General features: G+C 37.0%; 1 protein-coding gene across 1 annotated transcript in view; it reads right to left on the bottom strand.

The window, feature by feature from the left end:
* The window catches only part of DIAPH3 (diaphanous related formin 3), a 508,696-nt gene that overhangs the window by 333,466 nt on the left and 158,164 nt on the right, over positions 1–17,066 (bottom strand). The window contains exons 10-13 of the mRNA XM_040487410.1: positions 7,577–7,687; positions 7,172–7,290; positions 6,256–6,372; positions 1,459–1,577 (exon numbers count right to left, since the gene is read on the bottom strand). Of these exons, the coding sequence (XP_040343344.1) occupies positions 1,459–1,577; positions 6,256–6,372; positions 7,172–7,290; positions 7,577–7,687 (466 nt within the window). The remainder of the gene's footprint in view (positions 1–1,458; positions 1,578–6,255; positions 6,373–7,171; positions 7,291–7,576; positions 7,688–17,066) is intronic.

Genomic DNA, 17,066 nt, shown 5'->3' with positions numbered 1-17,066 from the left:
CCTATTACTATAAGTCCTCTGCAGTGTGTCTAAGTTTTCTATAAACATTTAAAATCAACATATACAATGTACTTATTGTAACTATGTAAATATGTTTCACTTATATAGCCAAGCAGTAGTCAAAAAGTCTATTTCCTTCTCAAGAGTTCAATGCTTAAACAAACCTCTCGTCTACTCAAGAAAAAACATTCCTAATGGCCAGGTAGAATAAACTTCCTTTTCAGGTCCTATTCAAAATCATCCCACATTTTAGTTTGCTTTATTTTTCCTCATATCTGTCCCTCCCACTACCAGGAACTTCTAATTACTTCCCTCCAGTGGAGAAAAATGAGCATTTTATCAGTGCCACTAATATAATCTAGTTCTTTTCTCATTCTATACACTCCGTACTTCTTTATGAACTCTAATATATGAAGAAAAACAACCTCAACCTCACACAAAAAATGGCTATTCTTTTTTCATGTTACACCAAAATTTGACATATGGTAACTCCTTGCACATTACTTGCTGTGTGGAATCACCTATCAGTGACTGTTTTGTACTCTGTTACTTCAAAATCCAAGAATTCTTCACCCATGCAGAATGTGTAATCAGGCACGGGAATTTGGAAAAGAGTGGTTTGCGGAGTCACGTAGATTCTCCAAATGTTGGCACATCTCATTATACAATATCAAAATAATCCTATGGGTTATTATCATCATTGACCTCACCAGAAAAAAAATTCGCATACTGGAAAGCTGTCAAGCTAACAGTAGCAGATCCAAGTTTTCCAAAACTCAAATTTTTCCCTGAGAGCTTGAATTTTATCATTGGTAACGAATTCTATCAGTCATTTTCCTTGACATTATAGAATTACTTTATTTCCTTTTTAAGAAAGTGTGTGCCAGACAGTCAAGCATGAGTGGCCACAGTTTTTATGACAATCATTCCTTGTAAAAAAAAAATCAACCCATTCAGCTCGCAATACAAGCACATACGCAGCTATTTGCTCACTGTACTTCAGTATGCAGACGTGTGCTTGACGTGTACAATTCGCTTTGTCACAGGCAATGTTGAAATGATTTGTACTCAAGGGGAGATTTTTAATAAAATTAATGTCTTTCAGTTCTTTATCAAGGACACTCAGGTTAAAAAAAAAAGGCAGTTTTTACTGTTTTCTTTACTGTGAGGAATTCAAGGACTACTAACATGGTTTGGGGTCACCGCCGTGATTCCTAACTAAGTGCCACCAGTTGTACTCACCATCCTTGCATCACCAGCACAAATAACAACACAACGGAAAAGGCAAATCATGTCTTAGTGCTGTTATGAAAGCAGTTTTGACTCTTAGGATCCCCTGAAAGGGTATCAAGGGCCCTAAGGACTCTACAGGTCACACTAGGAGAACTGACACTGCAGTTAACCTGTGGGGCAAGGGACGATAAAAGGTTTCCATTTAAATATTAGAGAAATACTCACCGACAAACTGACTTAAATCTAAATCTAGTCTCTTTCGATATGAGAAGTCTGGATCCATCCCATCTCTATGCAATACAATCTGAGATACACATTCATCAATTAATTTGAAGTATTGTTGCCTAAAACCAAGAAAAAGAATAAATGCACACTCCATTTATAAGAATAACTTTACATCAAAACCAAGTATTTTGGTAAGCTTGATTTCGAGTTCAATAATTTATCTTTGTATAGTGTCAACGACTGGCATGACAGATTTAACATGGGAGTGAGGGTAAATACAATAGTGCTCGCTTTCCTTCTTCTAGTGACATTAAGACATTACGTTTTTACACTCTTTTAGCACATACAGTGTTTTAATGAGGATTTGCTTACAAAAGTCAGAACCTTGACTTAATTCGTAAGCAATAAAAAAAAAAAAAAGCACTGAGATGAAGTGATAGGTGCTTAAAAGCAAACCTCAACAGAGATCAACTTACCACTCTACCATACTGAAATATCTACCATTAATTCATTGTATTAATACAAGCCAAAATATATCCATTTTTTTCAAAAAAATTATCTGGGTCTTAAAACTATACAGTTTACTACTTTAAGAATGTTTGCGGAGTCCAATTAAAAACAGATACTGTAAAATATATAGAGTACCAAATGAGTATTTTGTGCTCAAAACACAACTCCAAACACAATTTTTTTCAAAAATTAGAGTTTAAATAAATGCCCAAATAGGGATCACGTTGTCACTACAGGTTTTAGTCCACCTATGTTCGCCATAAGCAAAAGAACCTCCCTTAAAACTTAAGCCAACAAGGGGAGCCTGGGTGGCTCAGTCAGTTAAGCATCTGACTTGGGCTCAGATCATGATCCCACGGTTTGTGAGTTCGAGCCCCAGTTCGGGCTCTGTGCTGACAGCTCAGGGCCTGGAGCCTGCTTCTCCCTCTCTCTCTCGGCTCCTCCCCTGATCACACTGCCTCTCTCTCTCTCTCAAAAATAAATGAAACATAAAAAAAAAAATTTAAAAAACAAAACTGAAGCCAATCAATTTAAAATATCTAGATTTTATTAACAAAACCAAACTAAAATGACAGAAAGGGTGGGTGCTATCTCAATGAGGTCAGTCCTTCATCCCCAGCCACCCCTACAACTTCTTTGTTCCCTCAGTGACTTTTTGCACACATTTCCTCTCCAAATCTTTCTCACCATGTAAGTGACGGCGCTTCTATTCACTAGAGCTTCTTCTCTACTGCCCTGAATCTACTTACCTCACACCTCATAAATGACCCATTATGCAGAATAAAATCCAAAATAACTGAACATTAGCAAAGACAAAAGATGGTCATTGACTGTCATCAACTAAAAATGTTTAAGACAGTGTTCTTGGGTATATGTCAAAGCAAGAAGGTACTACCACGCTTTCCTCAATGTTCTACACTGCTTCCAAAAATATAGTCTCCCATTCCCTACTATCTTGCCATAACAACCACATGTACAATTAAGGTACATAAATTGCACACAGGTACAAAATATCAATCACGTTTGAAAATCAAGATGGAGCATTCTATTTCTTTTTTACTCTTACTCAATGTTATCCTAGTGTTGTTTTAATATAAACATGTTTTAAATTAACAACATAGGTTAATTTGTGGACTTGATAACATAAGTTATTAATTAATAACATAGGTTACTTTGTGGACTTTTTAAATAAATCATTATTTCAGTAAATGTTTTCTCACCTCCACAGCTCCCAATGATAAGCTCACTTACAAAGTAGCTGAAATTTCTTGCAAAATCTCTTTCAAGGCAACACTAGCAAAATAATAATGTACTTCTGGATTCTAGAAATGTTCATCCAGAAAATAATCACCATGAGCAATATTGGTGAGTTAGTGAATATGTCAGAGGAATATGTAAATAACCTAATTAAGGGATGAACATAAGTTGTCATTACTTCACTGATATATCATTTTTGTTGGAGGAATTTTAAAATCATCTTCACTTTCTCTTTAGTATTTTTATCAAATATCAGAAATTATCTCCCATGCACATTCAACTAGGCAAATATTTTGCACATGGTAAGCCATTAAGTATTTGTTAGAGAAATGAATTTGATCTCCCACTCCACACTCCAATATTCTTTCCACATTTCATTTTTCTTGGGGGCAGGGGTTACCTTGCACGTACATTCTCCAACTGAGTTCCATTTCAGTAAAATTTCCTTTCGTCCCAAATGTGAACGTGAGAAAATTTTCTTATTTTCCTATCGGCTAATTCTTTTAAATGGGACTATCTTGCATTCTAAAGCAAAGCAATTTCTAAAAATCTGAAAACATTTATTTATATCAATAGGAATTAAGAATGTTCATTCAACAAAAGGTGTTCAGATAATCAAAGATTTTTAAAAGGTAAAGTCCACGTCCATCGGAGACAGTGAAAATCAACCAACAAAAAACCATGAAGCTAAAACCAAAAGAGCAAGACTCACAGAACTGCACACCAAAAACAGTTTTACTGTATTTAAATAAAAAGCTAAATAATTTTTAAATGAATGAAAAACTATCTAAATGATCATAATCTGCCACAATCTTATAATAAAAATATATTCTCTGTAAGAATAAATAACAACAATAACCACCTATGAGAATTTGGGAACATGGGAAAAAAAAAAAAAACAGATGGAATGGTCTTGATTACAGAAATCATAGGAAGAATGACACCTTCACAGCAACCATACATGAAACAAAGACCAAGGTCCTGGGGCTTAAAGAGTCCACGAAGAATGCAACATACATAAGTATCAAGTTAAAAACGTGCTACTTGAAAAATGACCAAAATAACTAACGTCACTTTGGTGCGGCTACAGTTTAATATTTCTCTGAGACTCTTAATTCCACTGAAGTGACAGGATTGCCTGAGCATGCCCCAGGAGAGTTGTGCTTTTCAATCTATTTTAAAGGTAGACACAACCGCATGGACTTCTGCAGCACAGATTAAGGGATTAGGGTAAAAATGAAGGGATCATAAGTAATATAGAACCCCCTCTGGCAACATTAAGACACATTCAAAACTTTGAAAGCAAACAATATTCTTGAATTCTTGAAAAATCCAGCAGCATCAAGCAATCAGAGGTTGACAGGACCAACCATATAGGGATCAAGAAAAGGACAGGGCTGGAGCGCCTGGGTGGCTAAGCATCTGACTTCGGCTCAGGTCACAGTATTGCTGTCCATGAGTTTGAGCCCCACACTGGGCTCTGTGCTGACAGCTCAGAGCCTGAAGCTTGCTTCAGATTCTGTCTCCCCCTCTCTCTGACTTTCCCCCACTCTCACTCTGTCTCTCTTAAAAAAAAAAAAAAAAAAAAAAAAAAAAAGGACAGGTTTACTTTAGAGTAAATGGAAGCTTCAAATTTAAATACATGTGGGGAAAAATACAGTTTTATAACTGGCAAGTACCTCTGATATTTAAAAATATTAATCAATGTACTATTTTGATTTTAACTAATGTATTCATATTTGTATTAATATTTTTGTCAATGTATTAGTGTTTATTTTATATTAGTATGTTTGTGCTGCAAAAGGAGGAGATAAGATGGGCAATCTGTGCTCATCCCAAAGAACGTAAACTTTTTTTTTCTTTGACTCTTATTCTTTTTTTTTTTTATTTTTTATTTTTTTAATTTTTTTTTTCAACGTTTATTTATTTTTGGGACAGAGAGAGACAGAGCATGAACGGGGGAGGGGCAGAGAGAGAGGGAGACACAGAATCGGAAACAGGCTCCAGGCTCTGAGCCATCAGCCCAGAGCCTGACGCGGGGCTCGAACTCACGGACTGCGAGATCGTGACCTGGCTGAAGTCGGACGCTTAACCGACTGTGCCACCCAGGCGCCCCGACTTTGACTCTTATTCTATTCACGTGTCAGATATATCAAAAGCCTGAATTACACCCTCTGACATCAACCAGGGGACACAGCCCAAATGAGACATCTCTAGCAAATTCTTCCACATGAAAGCAGAGTAAGAAACGACACGTTACCCAAAGTATTTGAGAATGGAATCTCAGCAAAGCTAAATTAAAGGCACCAAAAATGGTTTTATATTCAAGGATCTCCACTTTCCTCATAAAACAGTAACAAAGTAGAAAGCAGATATAGAGAGCATTTACTGAGCATACACCAGGTGCCCAGATATTTGGCTAGGAGATTTATCCATGCTACTATGTGTCACCTTCAGAACCACCTAGGAACGTAGGTGTTAATATGCTTGCCCAGCTACAGATAGATAAGGTACAGATGGAATAAACAATTTGTTAAACTCAAGATGGCTGAGATATAATCGAACTTGAATGTTATTTGTCTAGCTTTTCTGATACATTAGCAACATTAAGTGCAACTGTATTACCCAGGCACTTTCTAGCTACTTAAATACTAATAAAAACAATGTTTACTGCCTTTCATGTAACTTATAAAAAGAAACTTATCAACCCCATTCCTACTACCTAAAGACTAATGAGAAAACATTATCCATCACAAGATAAATTAGTAATTTGTTGCTAGTTCGCATTTGTTATTCAGATGAAAACTTGGTAACAAGAATCTGTGCAGCTTACAAAATAACAGTAATATCATTTTACTGTCACCTGTCTAAATATATGCCCAGAAGAAATGCCACATTCCATGAGTCAGTATTAAGACAGAAATAAAAATCTAAAAATTATGAGCTTGCCCAAATCAAACATCAAGTGAATTTCACAATTAATAGAATTTTATTAGTGAAATTTAACATTAGAACATAGCTTCCTCTTACCTTATAAAATAATCATTTCGAATCAGCAAAAGATGCTGAAGAATGGAAATAAAATATCCTTCCGCTCTAGTTTCCTTAACTGTGTTCCACACCATGTTGTAAATATCATATGCTTCAGTACATTGATTAAGGAATATGTGAATTTATTTATTCTCTACACCAAACAGCCAATAACACAGCACAGAATCTGTTCTGTAAGGCTTCAAAAGATTATTGTGTGTCTTACACCATACCATCATGTATACTCAACATATGGTACCACACAGGTAGTTAGGATTGAAGTAGAGGAAAACTGTGTGCAAATGGTAACTTCACCTGGCACTGTCTTCTCCTCCAAAATCAACTCCAACCATTTGCCTCTCTCAAGCCAAGATGTTTCGGGTGGCAAGGGTAACAGGCAGCTGGTTGGAAATACCATATTAGGTGTACAGAGTGCCCTAACCAAGAGAGATGGTGCCAGGCATTATCCACCATGGGGAAGCCCCAGTGGAGGACAGGAACCTGGTGGATTTCTGGAAAAGCACAGAGATCTGCAGACCCACAGAGTTAACAAAGGCCCATGGGGGTGTGCACCCAAGGTGTAGGACAGGGGCCAATAGGCTAATGCTAGAGAGCACTAGAGGAGGGGGAGGTGCCACACATGAGAAGAATAAACAACACACTGTACACATACACAAGAGGCCTCATGGAATTTGTGGGTTGGAACGTCCATTTCCATATGCATGGACTCAGAAAAACACACATGAAACTATTAAGAAAAGTTTATATGAAAATCAATCTGATTCATAAAGGTTTGGCTTTATACTGTTTATACAGAAATGGCTTCAGAAGTTTAGTATCTTGGGGTGTGAAGTTTGTTAGTTTGGGGTTTAGCAACAATTTTACATAGGTCAGTAACTTCAGAACAAAAGGATATTCAAGCTCAGCTCTAATCTCTTCAAGGCGATGGGAGAGCTCAAGCAAATCTTCTTCTTTATGCTCATCAAAGACTTTAAGTTGGATATCCAAGCCATCATTCTTCAGACATTTTAAATTCTAGAGATATGAAAGAGAAATGACAATTAACGGTTTTATTTTTAATAATGCAAAAAGGTTAATGAAAAACATATAAACAATAAACCAACCATTTTACTTGATTTACAGCATTCAAACACTTAAAGTGTTAATACTCCAATCTTATCTATATTTCAAAAATAGATTTTTATACTCAAGCCTTTTTCCCCCGCAGATAAATTATTCTTGAAGGTAATTTATCTAAATTTCCCCCTATTCAAGTACTCCTCTAATTTAAATATTAATAAGGAGACTGCAGGGCACTTACTGGCAATATCTCTTTCAATCCACAACGCATAAATTCATTTCTGATGTGAAGCCTGAAGTCCAAATCATCAGGAGATGTAACAAGGGCATTGATGAGTTGCATACATGCTACCTACAATAGATTGCACGGTGAGACTTAAGCTTGGATTCCAACATTAAAGAAAGAGGAATACAACTGAAACATGAAGGTTTTGTTCCAAGAATCATTAAATACCTTTCTTCCCAGGAGAATCTATTAGAATAATAATTTGTATGTAAATTATTTTAGTCAATTAAAATTCAATAAGAAATATAGTTTCGGTGGAGTTTTCTTCTTTTTTATTTGTTTGGGGGGTTTTTTGTGGGAGAGGAGAGAGAAACATTAGGCATTGGAGCTGTTCCATAAAAATTTCACTCTAGCCAAAAGTTCAGCTCTTATCCAAGAAAATCACTCCATGCTCTATGTGCATACAACATAAACTGAATGTCCTAGTAGAAAAATTATAGATCTCTGTTGGATAGGTAATACTTACCTGACATAGTAAAGTAACTTGCCATTCATGGAGAGAAACCCAAAGTTTCAAACACTTCAAGGTCAGCAAGTGTCGTGAATCTGGTCAATGGGGTTGTTATAACTAAAAACTATCTTATTATCACTGCACAATTAATTACTAGAATTAACCAGGCAATGGTTCTTACACTTTCGCAAGAATTAAAAAATTATATAGGTCATGTTTATTCCAAAGGCATAAAGAAATAACATAGCTAATTAAATCCTTTAGTATATACCTTAAGTGCTAAAAATGTAAAAATCACTATACTTTCCAGTTATTTAACACCCCAAATTTCAAACTGGATATGAATTTTTTTTTTTTTGTATCCCTGGCTAAAACCTATCTTTCATTATCTGAAATCCATATAATGGAAGCAAGAGAGACTGGAAGCAAAAGAGACGGTCTCCAGAGAAGTGAAGAACTCTTTGTTGTTGATGATGATGCTATTTTTCTGTCTACACTCTACCAGAGTCTTAACAAGAATGACTGGCCTACTGATCAATATGTTTAACCTCATGCTGTTCCCTAAATTGTCCTTTCTCCATCCCTTAAGGCAAGGTTTATATGAATTTAAAATGTCTCTTTTGGATTAAGACACCTCCAGGGGTCTCAGGTCCTGCTGGTTGAAATATATCGTAATTATTGTATTTGATGTCTAAATACTAAAATCTGACCAGCATGCCTCTACTGTCAAAACTTAAGACTATTTAAACTGGAGGAAGGAAATGTGCCAGAAGATAAATAGAGAAAAGGGAAATACTTAGAATAAAAAAAAGAATAAACTTAAAAACAGAGGCTACCTTTCCAGTACACATTCACTCAGCTGTAACTGGTTCATGTCACAAGGTTTAAAATACTTTCTTTCCACCTCCTGGTCAGTCATTACCCAGTACCGACAAAAATACCTTTTCAGCAATAGTATAGACTTTTAAAAGATCTCAAAGAACATTTAAATAATATTTCTCTATATTTGAGCAAATAAATTAGTATTAATCACGAGCTTTCTGAAAAGATGTAAATTATAAAGGGCTCAATGCAGCAAAAATAGCATCATAAAAATTAGCAGGAAATAGGATCTAAATGTAAAGTAAATATGTGTAGAACAATAGCAGCATGAAATTGAAGAGAAAGAAGGGAAAAGGATAATCCACATTCTTTCCAGGAAGTATCCTAAAGGGCAATTTTCTATAAAAGGAAAAACAGAAAATTGACTTAAGCTGAAATAATGAATTTAAGTTCATTATCTAAAATCCCTTCCCAATTCTAATGGTAATTTGCCATTATCATGAACTATAACCACTCTTAAATTGGTGTCATGTAAACACAGGCCTAGGAAAATATGCAAATACACAGCAAAATGTAATGTTTCCTTATAGACAAAAAAAATTCTGTAATCAAGGTAAGGACCAAAGAGTTCCTTCTAGGTTTTTAAAAATGTATACTCAGACATAAAGACTTGTTTTATCACACAATTTCAAACTAATATAGCATACCGGCAGAAGCAGGGGCCAATATAGCATCTATGTCATAGAAATCAATTCCTACAGACAGTGGAAAAGGCTCACGAACTATGAAGGTGAACAGGATCATGCTGCCTGTCCTCATGAAGACAATAGATCAATGATAAAAATATACTATGTAGAAGAGATATGTTCCATATATATACTGGGAATGTGTAGAAACCAAATAAAAACAAGGACAGCTGGGTAACGGCATTGACTCTTAAAGATAAATAGGAAGGCAGCCTGATGAAGTGAAGGACTGAGATGAGATGTTCTCAGCATCTAAGGAATTAACCGGTTAGAAAACCTGGGCCCTGGGCCCTTCCATTGCATTACAAAGGGTTCAGGAGAGAGCGGCTCCAGGAGTCACTAGAGATGAGGTTGGACAAGGACACAGGCCAGATGAGGCACAGCTTTGTATGCCAGGTCAGAAAGTTCAGGTTCAACTGGAAATAGGAGAAACTACAAGGAATGTAAAGGAGAGGCAACAGTAGAGGTAATAATATTAGTTAAGAAACTATTGTAGAAGCAACTTTAGTGAGCAATGATGAGAGCTTGAACATTTGAAATCTATGAAAACTGACAGAATTTGATGGCTGGGTGGACATGGGGTAGAAGAAAAGAATTCGTGAGAGCCCCTCTCCTTTGTTCTTCAACTAGACAAGAGGAGGTACCATTAACAAAGCTATAAAGTACAAGGAAAGAAAGAGGTGGGGGGCGTGCTATTTCAAGTGTTAGTTAAATTCTATTTAGTTATCATATATGGTAAAATTAAGATTTCAGGCATAAAATTTAATGTTTCATCACTTACATTTAACACCCAGTGCTCATTTGAACAAGTGCCCTCCTTAGTACCCATCACCCATGCTGTCCATTCCCCACCCACCTCCATCAACCCTGTTTGTTCTCAATAGTTAAGAGTCTCTTACGATTTTTTTCCCCTTCCCCTATGTTTCTCTTTTGTTTCTTAAAGTTCACAAATGAATGAAATTCTATGGTATTTGTCTTTCTCTTATTTCACTTAGCATAATAGGACACAAAAATACAGATTTCAAGGGGCACACACAATCTGACATTTATAGAAGCATCATCAACAACAGCAAAACTATGGCGTCCAAATGTCCATCAACTGATGAATGGATAAAGAAGATATGGTGTGTGTATATACATATACAATGGAATATTACTCAGCCAACAAAAAGAATGAAATCTTGCTATTTGCAACAGTGTGGATGGAGCCAGAGTGTATTACACTATGAGAAATGGGTTTCAGAGGAGAATAGAATAAACCCTGCTTTTAAAATTCTGAGATTAAAATGTACATTAGGAATCATTAATACATTAAAAAAAAATGTTTAGTTATTGGGTACCTAGCCTGTGTCAGGAGAGGATATTAACAGAAGCTCAAGGAAATAATGGCATTGTGATATTCATCATAAAAGAATCACCATCCTGTTTCATGTTCCCAAAGTGTAGCATATACGATTTTCATTAATTTGTATTTAGCATTCTAACTGTTTAATAGCGTGACAAAATCTACCTCCCTATGAAGTAGATGAGGGTAAGAAAACAGAGCTTCTGCCTTCCTGGAAACATCCTAATTTAACTAAAGCCTCTATCTTTGGGCATCAGAATGCAGAATTCACTTTCTGTTTACTAGCTCAACCATTTCATTCCCTCAAAGCCTATTTATTGGTGCCCCCTCAGTACTTCTCAGTAGTAGGGATATAGCTATGAGAAAAGACAAAAATCACTATCTGAAATGAGAGTCAAGATTAACTCCAAGGTTTTTAGCTTGGGCAATTCAAAGGATGGAATTATCATTTATTAAGGTAGAAAATAAATCATTCATTAAGATGGGAGAAAGAGGCTTGGAACGACACATCAGGGGAGTTGGGTTAGAAATACATTTTAGTGATGAGCATCGAAATAAAGTGGAGAAGAAAACTGGATATAGGACAGCCAGGTTCAAGAAAAAGATGACCACAGCAACTGTACATAAAAATCAAGGTCTTGCATAGAACCATATAGGAGTAGCAGAAAGGAAAGGTGACATACAGGAACTGATGGGGCATTTCAATGGCAGGTTTTGCTTTCAAGGCTGGGCAAATAAAGTAAAAAGGCATCCGGGCACCTGGATGGCTCAGGTGGATGAACGTGTGACTCTTAGTTTTTTGGCTCAGGTCATGAGCTCCGAGTTTCATGAGTTCAAGTCCTGCATCTGGCTCTGCACTAGCAGAATGGAGCCTGGTTGGGATTTTCTATCTCCCTCTCTGCCCCTCCCCACTCACGCTGTCTCTATCTCTCTCAAAATAAATAAGTAAACTCAAAAAAAAAAAAATTTAAGTATAAAATGCATCAAAAAGGTAGAAGAAAAATAAGATTGTGGTGCTCAGGAAATATGGGAGGAAAAGTTTCTCAACAGAGAGGGTGATCAACTCAGTCAGAGGCTCTAATAGGTCAGATAAGATGACCAATAAATTAACATTGGTTTTGGCAAATTGGTGACTTGATAAGAACAGTTTCTATAAAAAGACAGAGTTGCTGTCCCAAGTAGGACAACACTTGCCTTCTCATGGGTACCATATGCAATCAGCAAACAAAAGCATACCAATAAAATCGGCACTAAAATATTCTTCTCCTTGCTCCAAGCACATCTTTATACTTTAGAAATACTGGTTATTAACCTTTGGTTTCAGCGAGTAAGGCACTTCTCTTTAGGTGTTAAAGCATGGACTCAGTTCTGATGATTCGGAAAGCAAATACTGTAAGCTCATTTTGTTACTCTTACCTTAATTATCAAAAAGGAGGCTTGCATGAAATAAAGTATTTAACAAAAGTTATAGCTGGAGGAGTGTGTGTATGTCCATCTAGGGCTTAGGATGGCTGAAGGTTTCCTCAAGAGCAGCAGCAAACAGAAGGTGCACTGTAAGGACTGGGGCTGGCAAAGCCCACAGACAAAGATGAGGAAAATGCACAGCCAGAGCTGTAATTATAAATAGTGAGAGAAATGTAAACAGTGCAGGAGACTAGAAGGCACAGACACGCAACAGGGGGCAAAGTAAATAAACCGTAAACAGAAATCTCAAAGATACTCAATATGAGGAATAGAGCTGTTCCAAGGCAATCTTAGGAACAAAGCAAATGATCAAAGAAAAATCATTCGACCTGGAAAAAGGTTAATCGGCAAGACAAAGAAAGAAAGATGCCCCATGTACATCACTCCAGCAGCAAAGCAGCTTTCTGCCCTTGAAAACAGGCAGGTTTGCTCACATGTGAATACACAGCACCTAAATTTCCTCTAGTACACAATTGCACTATGGCTAATTATCACTATGCTGAACACAAATATGAGGAGAAAAAACCACTTTATGCATTTTTAAACTTCGAACAAGCACCTTTGACCCTTTTGCAAAACTCCAAGCACAAAATTCAAGGGACCCTAACAGGTGTGATGCCTGAGGCCCAACCATAAAAGCTCATCCAAGTTTTTCGAAGGCCATCACAGAAAATGCCTTCTCCATGATTGTGCCGAAGGAACTGAGAAGATATCTGAAAGCCAAAGGAAGCATATTCTTTAGAAAGCTCATACTTTAAAAACAAAACACAAAACAAAAAACAAAGCTCACACTTCAGTCAACATGTTCATTCTAAACACAAGTAGATGTTTTTACAAGTAAAACGATGGCTATATGACACTGAAAATATATCAGCTGCACAAGCTAAATTCACATTATAAACAAGTACCAGTCAAGTACTTAACATAGAAATTCTATCGGAATCTGTGAATAATTATTACATGGGCTTGGAAGATACAACTTAGTCTGCTCTCCATCTTTCCTAACCCATTGCTGAAATCATTTGTTTTTCTTTGCACAATCAGATTTCATATTTCTCAAGTTAAAATGAGTAAATGAGGCTTACAGATGAAGTTCCCCTCTACTGCAGACAAACTCCAAAGAATTTAAAAAGCACTGCATTAATTCAGAATAAAAACTAACCAGACAGTTCAGTGCTCTGTCAATTATAGACACAAAGAACAACTCAGAGTCCAAGGTACCTGCATAGAACCCACACAAACACAGAGAAATAAACTGCAGGATTCAAGAGGCTACGATTTATATGTATAGAAATACTGGAAAAACAAATGGATTTTTAAATATTTATTCAGAAACTTCCCTCTGAAACAGCACTAATTTCTTCTGTGCCCTCTCATGCATTTTGCTGTATGCCTTAACTACTGCATTTTTCTAATGAAACATTAGCTATCTTCAGATTCCCAAGTATAAGCTTCTTAAGGGCAGGAGTATACTTCTTTATGGTCCTAGTATAATTCAGTGCACAGCAGTCACTGAATAATAAACTAATTGCTTAATTATGAAACTCTGTGCAGTTACCTCTGAAGCATGAGGTAAGTTTATCTTTTTGGCAATCTACTATAGCATAAGTGAATAAATTTATTATGTAAACTCAGAAAATTGGCAGTATGTGCTAGACAAAAATGTTCGCCACAATTTAAGCGTGTACTTAAGTGTGTACTCCATATGACAATATGAGGTCACATTAGATTGTCCCACTATGTTTCTTTAATGTCTTCGCTTAATGGCCTATTATTTACCAGTCCATTTTAATACATTTAACCTTTTGATTCATATTGACATATGAACCCTACTGATGTAAACCTCAATAGAAGTAGTCAAAACAGAGAGGAATTAAACTGATCTCTGCATCCTTCTGGAATGCCTCCACAATAATCCTAAAAATGCATTTTCTATACTCTCTGTTCTTCATTTGGGTCCTTCATTAACGGTGAGAATAAGTTATCTGAAACTGAAAACTTCGGTTAGTAATTTTGTGGGGGAGGGTGGAGATACTTGAAACAAGACAAAGTAGTAAATTAAGGTAGGACTATTTATTATAATGAGGACTTTATTTGGTCTTAAGCAAAATTAAACTTGAGAATATTTTGAGCATTTCAGGGGTACGGAAAAGAAAAGAAACAGAAGCAAATAAACTTGACTGTATCTAAAAGGGTATTCTAACCCATGATTTGTTTCAATGTTCTATTTCTCAATTATTGTCTAATAACAGATTTCAAGGTACAGTGACTATAACTCAATTAAAGGTAATTTTTCCTACTTTGAGACATATGAAAATGTGATCCAATCAATTTTACAAATATCTATTCTGTATTTGAACTCAATAAAATCCAGAAATTGAAGAGGCTTTTTTTATTTTGTTTTTAAGAGAAACTGTGTCTTTACAACAGCCACGGGAATGCAGTTCCTTGACTGCAGGGAGTATAAATGACTAACAGCCCAGCCCCAGCTGCTCCCTGTGAAATCCATCTCAAGATTTGAGTCAAACCCACACTTCCCACCGGCTTCTCCTAGCCAATGTCTGCACACAGCAAGAATACTGAGACAGGACATGAAGGGCTTTGACTTGAGGATTCCCCAACCACGTTGCCAAGTTCTCCTGGAACTGCACAGCAGCCTAAGATACTTCCCCCAAGCCTCCTTCCTTCTCTCCTCCAGCTGGGGTCAAGTGTGCACTGAGCTGGACATCTCCCCACCTGCCCCAGCCCTCTCCAGATCTCTAGTAGGCATTTCCCCTAGCTCCTTGCTGATCAAATCACTTGCTTCTCAAAGGACCTAGATTAACATAGCCTTGTTCTACAAAGCAAGTTGCGGAGAATATCATTTTCAATTTTTCTGATTCCTAAGTATTATAAATGAAACTTGTTTTGTAACAGAGATTTTCACTTTTTCTTCTTGTTGTCTAAATGTGAGCACCCTATCCACTTTAGTATGTAAGCATGAGACATTCGTTAACACCATGTGCATGCCAGGTGTCTGAATATGTTTGAGACCTTATTTTCCTCTTGTAACAGTTCTTGAGACAACAAAGACCTGGATTATATTTCTCCCTTTTGCTTCTGTGGACATTTCCGGGTAGAGCAATATCTATGGGAATCCTAGAAAGACATATCTATCATTCATCCCAGTCCACCGAATCCTGGAAGGATATAATCTACTACTCTTGTCCACTGTCCACTCAGTCTGTAATTAAGGTAGAGAAAAATACTCTGTGGTACAGCATGAACCAAAACTAATGAAGGATGCATTCCGTTCTATCTACACCAAGGTACGATGAACGACAGGAAAAACAATAAGGCATCAGACTGAAGAATAAGAGGGTGACAAGAGAAGGGTTAGTGGTCTGCTCCCCAATGCATGACAGTGCACCACCATGGGTCTCTTACATTTCTGCATGCATTGCAAGCCAAGGCACTGACTGCCGTTCTTCTGGATGAACTTTTCAAGAAAGTTTGAACAGCAAATGGGTAGGCATGCTTCATGTCCAGTCTAATAAAGATAATGTCTCTTTGGAGCAAAAGGCAGGCACAATTACAACCCATTATAAAAGATTAGGATTTCCTAAATTCAGAGTTCCTGTCCTGTAGCACAACCTGGCATCCCCACCCTATCTTTAAACTCTCCAAAACCAAGGCCTGCACTCAATTTTATCCTGAACTGGGAATCCTACTGTTTATCAGACAATTGGGAGGCCACGTTTTAAGCACTATTACCCATTAGCCCCCTATTTGATAAAGATCCCATTTGGGAGGCTCCAATAACTATAAACAATGCTTTCATTCCAGAAGCACCATGTAGACATTCAAGACCACACATCTTATGAAGAAGCAAGGCATTAACTTGCTTGTCTCTCGAAAAACACCAACTTTTACCTTAGAGGTGATCATAAGAGATGTTCAAGTGTTTAAGCAAACGCTAGCGGTACACCGTGCAGTCCTCAGACAACCATGACAAGCTCACTCTCCAACTGAGGCTACTGTTGGTCCTGGAGAAAAAAAGTTATTTATGTGTACATGCAGGCAGTTATCCCTATGATGGGAATCACCCAAGTGAAAAAGGCGCTAAGAAATCTGTCCCCGATTTTAGTTGACATTATCAATGATACCACACATTAGCCCCAGAAAGCACTCAGACTCAACTCACTAGCCAGGGTTGTTATGGATAAAAGTATTGCCCTAGACTTCCTTCTTGCTGAACCAAGGGAAGTCTGTGCAATCACTAATATGTCATTCTGTACCTGACTACCTCAGACAAGGTGGAAAAACCAACAGAAAAAAATTAAGAAAAAAGGCTCCTGGTATTCAAAGTCAGACCTTGATGGTCTGTGGGGTTTGTTTAGCTGACTGGATCTAGGACCTGGAAGGCCTGGCTGAGGTCCATATGACAGCCTAACCTCAACTTGCTGCTTAGAGTATGGCTGACCAAGAGCTTCAATTAAATACTCTGAGATAAACTGAAGAGATTTCGTCATAGCTTTTATCAATCAAAATAAGCGCTGCCTGTGATGGAAGAGTTGAATTCCCTAAACTCAAGGTTTCTCTCCTAAAACACAAACCACTGCAACTGGAAACTGGGGC

The sequence above is a fragment of the Herpailurus yagouaroundi genome, unplaced genomic scaffold, assembly GCF_014898765.1.
Source record: "Herpailurus yagouaroundi ecotype Mexico unplaced genomic scaffold, PumYag 164, whole genome shotgun sequence".
NCBI lineage: Eukaryota > Metazoa > Chordata > Mammalia > Carnivora > Felidae > Herpailurus > Herpailurus yagouaroundi.
This window is presented reverse-complemented; position numbering and strand designations above follow the sequence as displayed.